At 32.6% G+C, this 12,345-nt stretch overlaps 1 protein-coding gene across 1 annotated transcript in view; it reads left to right on the top strand.

Moving 5' to 3' along the window:
* LOC134529460 (dedicator of cytokinesis protein 7) overlaps positions 1-12,345 on the top strand; it is a 262,141-nt gene that overhangs the window by 147,958 nt on the left and 101,838 nt on the right. The window contains exons 17-19 of the mRNA XM_063363592.1: positions 627-787; positions 3,833-3,927; positions 11,030-11,153. Coding sequence (XP_063219662.1) covers positions 627-787; positions 3,833-3,927; positions 11,030-11,153 — 380 coding nt within the window. The remainder of the gene's footprint in view (positions 1-626; positions 788-3,832; positions 3,928-11,029; positions 11,154-12,345) is intronic.

Here is a 12,345-nt window from a genome sequence, read left to right as displayed (position 1 = left end):
GGCCTCTCTTTCACACACACACACACACGCACACGCACACGCACACGCGCGCGCGCAAGCTCGCACATCATGGTCTCTTGTTTATTTTTAGACCTCCCCCCTTTACAGAAAGCCAGCTCAGAAGCTAGTAAAAAGAGAGAGAGAGAAAGAGAGAATGTTGTCACCAGTTCCCCCCCCCCCCCCTTGCAACTTCTTCGCTTCCTCCATTCCTCACCGGTGAGTCATCAAGTTCTCCGCGCCAGCTTAGCAACGTAGCGCGGCACGCCTCCCTCCCTTCCTTCCTTCCACGTACCAGTTGTGACGATATAGCGCTTCATTATCTTCCGTTTAGACAGCAGAGTTTATGTATTTTCCTGACGCATCACCACACATCAATTTAAATAATCAGGTACCACAAAATGTTAGTAAAATTTATTTATGGGGGAAAAAAAATTTCAATTTTTTTTTTCTTTGGAATTAGTTGCAAAAATCGTGGTGCGCGCTATACACGAGGGCGCGCTATACACGAGTAAATACGGTATTTAAAATTTTTGGCTTCTCTGATAGATTTGGGTTGAAAAATGCTTATGAGTGCAATAATAAAGTGACAATTCATCTTGGGCATTGCATTTTTCATATTTGCCCAGGCACTACAGGAAGGCCAACATGACATCCATGGCCGCCACAGCCTGCTGACATCATACATCACCTACCTGTGCGTCCTGCCACATGCCATGCAGGCCGAGTTCCCGCGCTCGACCAGCAAAGTCTACACCACCATGCCCACAGTCAGGACCAAGCACCAGAGGTGGGCCATATCACCTCTTTTTATTCATATTTATGTACATTTACTCCAACTGATTACTTCATCATTTATTATGCATGGCTTTCCAGTTGACCTGGTTGTGTGTTCACATGGTTACATTTTGTTCTGGTGTGTGTGTTTATATATATATATATATATATATATATATATATATATATATATATATATATATATATATATATATATATATATATATATATATATATATATATATATAGTAGCTTGGCTTCTGGGTTGTAGCCACGTCCTTGGTGAATAATTCATCGACATTTCGGTCGACATTGCAGTCGCCATCATCAGGGAGAAGTTACCTACTGATACACACACACACACACATACACACACACACACACACACACATATCTATCTGTGGGTTTCCTGTCCTTCACTGTGTTTTTGTTTTCTGTTTGTGACTGAAAAATATATTGTTAGAGCAAAATCCTTAGATGCTGTTTTTTTTTAAAGATAATTCAAAGTGTTTTTTCATGGTTTTCGTATTTAATAAAACTGAATTTAAGTAAAGTAATGAATGCTTATGCAGTAAACCCCTGATTATCTGCCATAATATTGTAGTATTTATTATTGTTATTTAGTTTTGTCTTACAAAACCTGTGAACAATTGGTTAATGAAACATGAATGTATTTAGTTTGTGTCTTTCATATAAATTGATACTCATTGCTAAAGGTAGCATAAAATCAGAGTCTTGCCAAATAGTTAGCTAGCAGCAAGCAGGAAGTCCATTCTCGTTAGTGTAATGCAAGAAAAGAACTTATTTTATTGTTTAAATTATAATTTATTTCTTTAGTCACATGTTATGTACTTTCAATGTCTTATTAGCAGCAAGCAGGAAGTCCATTCTCTTTACCTTATTACAAGAAAATAAGTGTTAAAGCTATAATTTATTTGTTTATCCATACATCTTGCAAACAAATTATACCACAGATATGTAATTTTGATATATTGTCACAAGGATCAAAGCATGACCACCGAGCTGTGAATCAATTTTAACAAAATGCTTATGCAAAGTCCATTTTCTGTGACTTATTATGGAAAAGTAAATTTAATTTTAATGTAAATCTGAACATATTGACACAAGTGTGTCATTCATAGAACACCAAAAAAAAAGTGAATTTTTCCAAATGCTTTTCTCATGGAATTTTTTGTTTGAAAAAATTAAATAAATCACTAATAAGCATGCAACTACACCAGAATACTACTGCTTGAATACCTAACCACGTTGCTGGATATTTTACACTGGTATTTTATTCTATCGAGTTATAATTCCTTACTTGAAAATCCTTAACATTTTGTGTGATAATCTTCTCTCTTCCTTAATTTTTTTCCTGTCAGCATTTACAGTTTAAGCATATTTTCTGAGTTTTAAAATAAATTTTTTATCATTTGTCCATAAATGTATGTATGTTAAATTAGATTAAGTATTTGGGCTCCTGACAACATTGAAAGAACAAAGTAATTTCACATGTCAGGTTTATGCATGCTTACCTTAAAAATTGTTGGTTGTTTTTTAAGAATCTAAAAATATTATTTTTAATTTTTACATTAAAAATCAAGACTAATCCAAGATGATAAAAATAAGAGGTTAGTTCCAAGAGTAGCTTGGTTGACACAATAAAGGGCATTAGCAGTTACTTTTTCATAACCGTAAAAGTCCATCTTTATGAGGAATACTCCATGTTTATAGAACTTGAACCCAAGTCCAAGGATATTCACAGACTTTAGACGTGGGTCCATCCTAATAGTTCATTAACACTTGCAGAAATTAATGGGGTTCTGAAAATTATTTAAATTCCAGAAAAAGATGTTACTGTTCTCAATTAGTTAATGAAATAATATCTCTCAGACACTGATATTAATGTATTTTTATTAATACTTGTAATACTTTCTTCTTCATATACTTAAGAGTGCATGAATTGTGTAGTAAGTGTATATAGCGCACATTTCTCTGAAAGAAACATTTGATAAGACTAACAGGCCAGGACACAAATTGTATAGTGTCTTCAATACTTGTCTTCCGTCACGCAAATAATTATAAAGCATAAAGGCCATCCGCCTTTGTGTGTGTATTAATTCATATTTATGTAAGACATTGATGTTAAATTATATAGGTGTGATCTATAAAGTATCATTGAGAGTGTTCAGTCTAAAAACAGTGTTTGACACGTATAAGTATTATTGTTAATTTTTTTATATTTGTTTATTGCGTGTTTTCTTTTAAATCAGTTTAAAATAAAATACCAATAATTGATTATGATTCTGAATCAAGCGTTAATAATTATTTTTTTGTAATATGGTTAAGCGTGAGTCATAGTAAGGTGTACACACTCCCAGCTTCTGATTTCTGTTATAGCACAGGACTTTGTTATAAGTCTGTTTTTTGTTAATAACGTTTGAGTGCACCTTGGAGGTAGTTGGGTTATAGTCCTGCCACGGAATCGAATCCGGCACCCTTCAGATGTATATAAGAAACAGAAAACCACTTTTCTGCATAATATAAATTAGTCACTAGATTGAAAACATGTAAAAAAAATCCTCAAGTATCCCTGAAAACAATTTCAATATTTACGAAAGAAATATTTACCTTTTAAACTAATGCACCATGACCTTGAACTTTTATAATTCAGCTGATTTACATGCATTACTAAAATACATATTATATTTTTCTTATAAAAATTACTTATTGAAGTTGGGAGGGTTGGGCCATGAAATGTTATAATTTTTTAGTAGAAGTATTTTTTTAAATATTTTATTTATTTATTATTCATTTATATTTTGTGACATGCCCACAGACAGTTATGGAACTTTAATGGTGGGCACCAAGTTACTCTTAAAGTCACTCTTGTGTGTATAAATTTTACTTTTTCTTATTGTTTTCCATGATTCAAACCACAATCTAGGATACAGCTAATTCTTCCTTAGAGGCAAGCATTTTATTCATCTACATGTTTGCAGATTAGTTTGTGTTATGAACTGGCCATCATGATAAAATAATGTTTTACATTTTACAGGAGCAATAGCAATCCAGATGTCCATGCTCTTGTGGATGATGAAGAAATAAACAACTTTGTTCGTGGTCTGGATCGTACATCCAGCATGCGAGCAGGTATGCAGATTTACATGAATTTTAATTTTCTAATTTGATCCACCCGTAATGCGATACGAGTTGTGTGAGACATCTCTGCTTTTAAGTATTGAACATTTTTGTAACCCTTTCCTGGCATGAGGAAAAGTTAAAAATATGTCAACAAGAAACGTTTCTGCACAAATGTTATTATATAAACACACTTCAATTTATGTTACAAAGTTTTGTAGCTCTGTGTGTGGTTATATGTAGTATTAGTATAAGAACCAAGTGAAAATTTTTTGCATGCAAGTTTAATGCTTTATAAAATCTTTAGTCTTAACAATAACAACCAATGTTTTTTGTCCTGTTTATGTGGGCTAACTGGAGAATCTTTATCCTCACGATGACAACCAGTGTTATTGGTACTTTGTATATTGGCTAAGAGAGAGGAGACCTTAATGTAGGCTTGTCACTGGCCACTTATACCACAGATATATAGCTATATTAAAAATCTGTAAAATACTAACAGGTGAGTTTAAAATAGCTATCTTTTAAATTCATATTTCACACAGTATTCTTAACTTATGTAACCCACCTAACCAACTTTTTCAAAATTTTGCACTATTTTTCTTGTACCTAATCAATCTGCCCATACATAAATGTTAGGTGTCCGTCATTTTACTAGATAGTCAAAGATATAAAGTTCCGTGGTGTAACACTTTTGTGTTAGTGCCGAACAGCAATACTTTTGATTACTGCTGTAGTAGAAATATAAACGTAAATTTGAGGCACTAAAATATTTCTTTTCATATTTTGTCTTCTGTGTTACAAATCTCTTATGTACAGCAGGCCATTCCAAAATGGTATCTTTTCCAGTGTTTTGAAAAGTAAATAGCGGTGGAAACATTTTTAGTTTTTTGGGCTCTGTAATTGTTTAAAATGAACCGTACTTAAAGAAAACTGTGGAAATATACATAAGAGATTAGGTTCTGACGTGTTTGTAAAATAATGGTCCAAGGTTCTATGCTCTTCGCACATATCCAATGTGTATCAAGTAAAAAAAAAGATTGTTGAGTCTCGTCCTGGCGAGTATAATGAACTCAACTTTCGAGTTGAGTTGAGCTTTAGCTATTTGCTTGACTCTGCTAGATTTTTCGAGTCTCTACCCATCTCTAAAAAATATGTTTACTGCCGTCGACTTTCTAATCCTGTGTCGACTGTAAAGATGGATATGAAAGGAAAGTGGAAATGCGAAAAGTGATAATGAAATAAATATGATGGGTAAAGGGAAAATAAATGGAAGTGAATTTTATGGGTATCAATATATAAACTGATTAATGATATCCCTATGGCCCTACGTGGAGATCAGAATACTGGGGAATGACTACCGGTTGACCTTAAATGATGCTCTCAAAAACGATTCAACATATAAAAAATTTTTTATAACAAAAGTTGTAGGGAATTTAATTTTCTACATAATTCATAATAATTACAAATAGTGAAAAATCCATAGAAAACGAGATATTTGCAAAAAATGTGCAAAAAAACGATTTTTGTGACTTTTGACCTTAGATTTTAATAATCGCGTACACCCTAACATATGTATGTTTTGAGACAACTTTTAGGATGTAAAAATACAAGTTGATACGAGTTTATAGCTGGGTATCTCAAATTCCGTGATACTTACCCAATTTTGACTAAGATGACTGGACTAGTAGGCCTATATGTCTGAAACAAGGCTTTACTCAAATATGTCAGCAAATTTCTTCTTAAAAAAAAAAAAAAAGGAATATTTTAATATTTGGGTATTAGTAAGTTTGTGCACATCAAACTAATTTATACATTCAAACATGTTTGTTTAATTTCCACTACTTTAAGTTAGTATTTTGTATTTTACTTTTATAGTAACAAAAATATCCGTGAATTTGCTTTCCACTTTGTTCTAAATAACATCCAAGAAACATGCGAGTAAGGTTGTTAAGTGGTTTGTATTGAAATATCAATATCAAATTTACATTTAGCAACTTTTTATAACAACTACTCAAATTTGCTTACAATGTGATAAAATTTACTACACAGTAACTTATAATAATGAAAATAATTTTGCTTGTTGTTTGATTAATGGATATAATTTTTAATGTAGCTGTTATTTGGGAGAAAAATGTGTTCTTCTTGAGCCAAGATTTTACTGTCATCATCAATTAAAACTAGCATACTTTAATGTCTAGTGATTTTTGTCTTCCAGACAGCGAACAAAAGTTAAGACTGCCCCACTACTGTCTCATGTCACTGTACAAATTCATTTACAATTCTGCAGTATTATCAGCTGTGCCTGAACTCATATTCTTAGATTTGATGTATTTTTATCTCTGCCTACAAAAGAATATTGCAACACAGCCACCGAAAATCACACTGATATGTCACTAAAAGTTCAGCTGAAGATAAAACAGTAGAATGTATCTAAATGTCACAAAATGGTGCCAGGAACCATGGAACATGTTGAACTGGAAGCACATTGTGATGCTTATGAAGTGACAGGTAATGAAACTATGTCCACTTTGGGAACACTAGGTAATGAAACTATGTCCACTTTAGGAACACTATTAATGACATTTTGGCTTTATTGGCCCCCAAATATTTCATTTCAACTTTTTCTCCCAGCACTTGAAACATCTTGGTGAATATGTTTTTTTAAGTGGCACTTTAAAATTTATTTTTAATTGTATTAGAAAAAGAACATGGATATTGTGAATTTTTTTCAATGTTACCTTTGTAATTTTATAAAAATAATGTAGAGTAATTCTAGCATTATTAGTATTACAGAATTTATATCTTTTACTTTTAAATGTAATTTGTAATTTAGCCCACACGAGTTATCTATGAATTTGTTTAGTAGCAACCATAATGTTAATGATAATTTAGAAAAATTAAATATTACAATTATAACTTTAATGATTATTTAGAAAAATTAAATCTTAAAGAAGAATATAAATTGTATAAACAAGAGGTGAAAATATACTTGGTTTACTTGAGGAATATGACAGACAGTTCTATGCCCAGAGGAAACACTGAGTAAATAGTTCGTGATGAAACAAGCTGTCCACATAAAACTCAGCTGGATATAAAAGTATGATAATTGTCACTGGTGTCGGGCACAGTAGCGGGCCATCTTCAGTTGGAATAAGTACTTACTGCAGCAGAATATATCATGTACTAAATATCTTTCACAAATATTGTTGCCAGATGCTGTTGCATTTTAATTTAACTAGACATAGTAATTATTGCCTTTTTGGCACGCAGACACCTTTAGGTATGAAAGTTGTTAGAATTGAGAGGGATGACAAAATCTGGGAATAAATTATTTCATAAATGTAAGCTTCACCAAACATTTTAATGGTTGAAGTTACATATTTTAAGTGCCAATATACTTTTTACTGTGATGAAAATGTTTAAGTATTTAAGGCTACATCATTAAATCTCACGTGGACTCAAAAGTTCAAGCAAAATCTAATTAATAATAATTTATGCTCTTTGGTGAGGTTTTGGTGAAAAAATTTATAACGATTTCAATTTTCATTCTTTTCACAAAAAATGTAAATGAACAGGTGTAAATTACAACTGTGTTACCAGTTTGTTGTTTCATGTGTGAATTGAGCGAAATTGCACGACCATAAATATATGCGTAAAATGTTTGGAATAATGTAAGAATCATGATGAAATACCAATTTAAATAAATAGGCCCCCCAGTTAAAATGCAATATCATGAAAACTGACATTCTAATAGAGTATAAAATATTTGTGATAATAATGCCTAGTTTTGCCTCACAACTGTTTCAAATTGTATACAAAGACGAATGAGTGAAACACTGCAGTGTATGTGTAGTGTTGGGGCTCATACTGCTTATTAGAGGTGCATGACCTTGGGAAAGGTTTGTCTTTACAAGGGGCTGGAAAGGTGTCGGAAATAACTATATCTCACGAGTGTGGAACAGAATGGATGAGCGTGATAACCAAATATTCTTGTCCTCTTCTTTTGATCTATTTGCAGTATCATTCACACAATTTGGTTGCCAAGTGTTAGGTGAGAACGGTCTATTATTATGCACGCTCTTAACAAATTATTTGCTCATCTTGTTGACTGTGAACATTTGTTCTTACTTTTTAAAAATGTTTTTTTGAGTAACATGAAATCCATTTAATAGTTTATTAATTGCTTATATTAGTTTTGAATACTATTAAAAATATGTGTATGTATATAGCTGAGGTATGATGTGGCAATTAATGTAATTTAAATTTTTTCTTATGATATATGTATAGTAAATTTGTTATGTTTATTTATGTCCATGCTGCTTAAGATGGTGACAATGGCAAGTAGATTTTTTTCTTTTGAGTAGTACATAATTTGTTAAAATTCACTTTACCTCTTGATTTGTATACCTCATTCATATTTATAAATATTTTGCAATTTAATTTTTTTGGTAGGAATGTAAGCTTTTATTTACAAGTATTAGTGACTTTCTTTCAATGACTCGAGATTATTTTGAAACTTTTCTTATATCTGTGAATAAATATATATAAAAAAAATATATTCATAATTTTATTTACTTCTATGCAGGTGCTCATTTGTTGCTCATAATAACTGGATCAGCTTGACTTTTAAACATTCTTGCCTGTAAAAGACTTTCTATTTAGCATCTTGTCTGTGTACATTGGTTCAAGACCCACTATCATCTAGGACAGTGATGAGCAAAGTATGGCCTGCAGGCCCAGACTGGTGTACTCTGACCCTGACAGAGTTCTGAATGACAACTTACCTACACACATTGTTTAACATGTTCCCAGCAGTGTTCAGTTTTGTCAACCAAAAACAAAAATGCATGTATTCTGAACACAAAACAAGGTAATGGAATGGTGTCAGCATTTTCAACAGTAGTCCTAGCCATCTATATTACATACGGCAGTGCAGTAGTACGAGAGCAAGACAGACACGTCACATGTGTGGTTATCCCCACCACTCCGGCTTCCGCCTGCCCTTCTGCGCATCACCATCCTATCTGCACATCACGCCACAGTGGATGAATGATTCTCTCAGTTCAATCACTCTGAGTCAGTGTCTGGTTACACAGTCTTTCTCAATTCAATATTGCAAATTCTTATTAGTTGTTTACTTTTTTTAGTGAATATTTGTGAAACATTTCTGATTTTCCATAATGATAACAAAAGAACATAAAATTTTGATGGAGAATGTCCAGTTTTTAATTATGAGTGGATTTGGAAGTACTGATTCACAGCTTTTATGGATTAATAGTTATGCCTTTTTGGCAACAAAACCATGACCATTTACAAAGTATTGAACATTTCCTGGTATTTCACATCAAAGCATAACAGTGCGTGTTATAAAGCCATGACCAAAGAATAATGGAAACAAAAAAAAAAATTATGTTAGAAGTATCAGGTCAGCAAATCATTTTTAAGAAAGAAGATAGTTCTCAAGTAGCTGTTACACATGCACATGTTAGTACGTATGTTATATCGTACAGTATTGTTAAAAGTAAAAAATCTCTTTCTGATGGCGAGTTTTTGAAACATTATAAGCTCCAAGTTTGTGGAATTTTATGTTGTGGTAAAACAAAGGATTTTGAGACTGTCAGTTTGTCTCAAAAAAACAGTTACATCTAGAATCGAAACAATAGATTAACACCTAGTATGACAGCTAGAATCAAGAATTACTCAGTTTAAATCCTTTTTTCTGTTACAATGGATGAGTGTACTGACATAAATGATACTACTCATTTTACATATTTGTTAGAATAATTGTTGATAACTTTTGTATTACTGAAAAACTAAGATGATGCATGCGATCATGTTATGTTGTTATATTTAACCAAACATATCCTGAAAACAAAGTTTATTTCATTATTGTATTATACATCAAGCCACTCTATGTAAATCTTCCGTAGACATAAAACACATGCTTGATGTCATTATTAAAGTTGGAAATAATATTTGCTCTTAAGCACTTAGTCAATTCGAGAGTTTTTTTTTTAACTAAGTGCAGTCAGAATACACTGATAAACTCTACTACACCAAAGTAAAGTGGCTTAGTGCAAGATGTGTTTTTGAGCGAGTTTGGGAACTGAAAGGTGAAATTATTTTATTGATGCGTGAAAAACAGATGTTTGAAGTCTAAAATTTTGAAAATATTGCACTTTCGGACTTTGCATTTTTCACAGATATTCCGTGTCCTATGAAAAAGTTGCGGTTCAACTACAAGGAAGAAGTAAATTTGTTTACGAGTTTAAAATGCAGCTAGCTCTATTTGAAAAACAGCTAGCTAAGAAAGATCTGTCCCACTTTCTGAAGCTAAAAACAATAGTCCTATTGGTGGAAGTCAGACTTGTGAGCATGAGAAAACCCCAATAATAATTCTTATGCAGGTTTCAGGACTTAAAATATTGAACAAGACTTAACTGTTTTCACGATGCCAATTAATTTGGACTTTGAAATAGTAAAAATAGAAATTAGTCTTGAACAAATTGAGTTATAACGTAACACCTAGTTGAAGCAGTTGTTTCTTAACTTCCCAAAAGTGGATTTTTACAAGTCACTATTGAAAGAAAGTTTTCCAAGTTTGAGATCTCATGCTCAGAAGATACCTGCAAGTATTTTTGCCTTGAAACTTTATAAAAGTACTGTCAGAAACAGATTGTTGGCAGATTACCGCTTAGCTTCACTTCTGAGTGTCAGCTCGTACCAAATTTTGAGACACTTTTAGAAACACAGTTACATTTCCATTCATTGCACACGCCTTCTTGCTCTTTCAATCGTTAATTAAGTTTTGCAACAAAATGTTAATATTCACAATAAGTTTATAATAAAAATATTTTTTGTATGTATTTGATTTTAATAAATTTTGTTGGCAGCCTAAGTAGTTTTCTCTTTCCTCTGGCTATCTCCTACAAAATGTTAGTCCATCACTGATCTAGGAGGTTTTTCTGTGCATAATGTTCCATGTGAAAATCTAGTTTAGACCTTGATTAAAAAAATCACATTTTTTTACTCTAGCAAATCTTAAAATATATGCTTGGTTATGTTTGTCTTTGAATACTGAAATCTATATTTTAATGTGAATGTGTTTAAGGTCCCAGCCAAGAGAATTTCCTGTACTTCACATCGAGGTCTTATAAAATAGTACATGAAGAACTGGTTCTCCAGTGGGTTACATCGAGTGGCAGTGCACGCGAGTATGCTATAGCAAACGCATGGTAATAATTTTTGACATGATCAAAGTGTTGCAGTGGCAGGTGTGTGTAATGAACTGTGAAACATCACTTTGAATGGTCAGGATACAGACGAGGCTAATTAATGGAAATTGTAAATATACAGATACCTGCTTTCATGCCTTTTAGTAATGTGCATAATGGTAATGTTTAATGGTTGGCTTATCATATTAATAATAATTTATCTTTTATTACCAAACATTTGGTTTATAATACTTTGTATATGGCTAAATTAAACACGAAGTAGGTCAGGGTTCCCACAGACATAGAAAATCGGTTTTTCCAATAGAAATACTGCTGTGTGACTAATGAACAAAGTGTACCTTGTTAATGTTTTTTAAAAATTTAATTTCTGATGCCATAATAACTTGTAAGTATTTATTAATGGTAAATGCCTGTCATGTGGGCCTTAAAAATATTAATTTTACTGGGAATGGACTATACTACACTGTGTGGTGTTCTGGCTTTTGACGTGTGCATTTGGGGGGGGGGGGGGGGGGGGGGGAGGGGTTAGGAATTTGACAGTTTCTCACATGTACGAGGAGAGGAAATGTTGGATTGAATAGAGAGGGGAGACATCTCTGGAAGGAATGAGTGCTAGCCTTGAAGAATGTACAACCAGAGGAGGAAGGGGTAAGTCATGATGCTGCCACTGATGCCAGTCTGGCCGGATTAGTTTCGCACGCTCCCACTTACGTTGCAGAAGCTACTGCCACTGCATTTTTAAGGGGAATATCCCTTTTTCTTCTTTTTTTTGTTCTCATAGGAAAATAATTGAGAGTATTAAAACCCGTACAAAACATATTTTGTGTGTAAAAAAATAACATTTTTATAAGCTTTTCATTGTAATTGTTTCAATTTTTTTGTGATTGTATATGTTTTGGTGTCAACGTTTCCAATTTTTTGATAGTTCCTGAGAATATATTCGTAAAATTGCTGATTCGTTTAAATCGGGTTCATTAAATCGGGGTTCTAGTGTACCAATGTTCACTGTTGAAGTAAAGTCAACAAACGTCAACAACCATGGACTAGAACATCACAAAACTCCATTGCGATGTTCATTAAAAGAAGTAAACTTCATAGTTTCAATGGTGTATAAGTAAGATTCCAGATGAAATTAGTAGAAATTGTGTTTATAATATTGCTGAAATAAAATACAACTTACCTGGCTGCCAAA

The sequence above is a fragment of the Bacillus rossius genome, chromosome 2 (genome assembly GCF_032445375.1).
Source record: "Bacillus rossius redtenbacheri isolate Brsri chromosome 2, Brsri_v3, whole genome shotgun sequence".
NCBI lineage: Eukaryota > Metazoa > Arthropoda > Insecta > Phasmatodea > Bacillidae > Bacillus > Bacillus rossius.
Note: the sequence above shows the minus strand (reverse complement) of the source record. Positions and strands in the feature narration are given on the sequence as shown.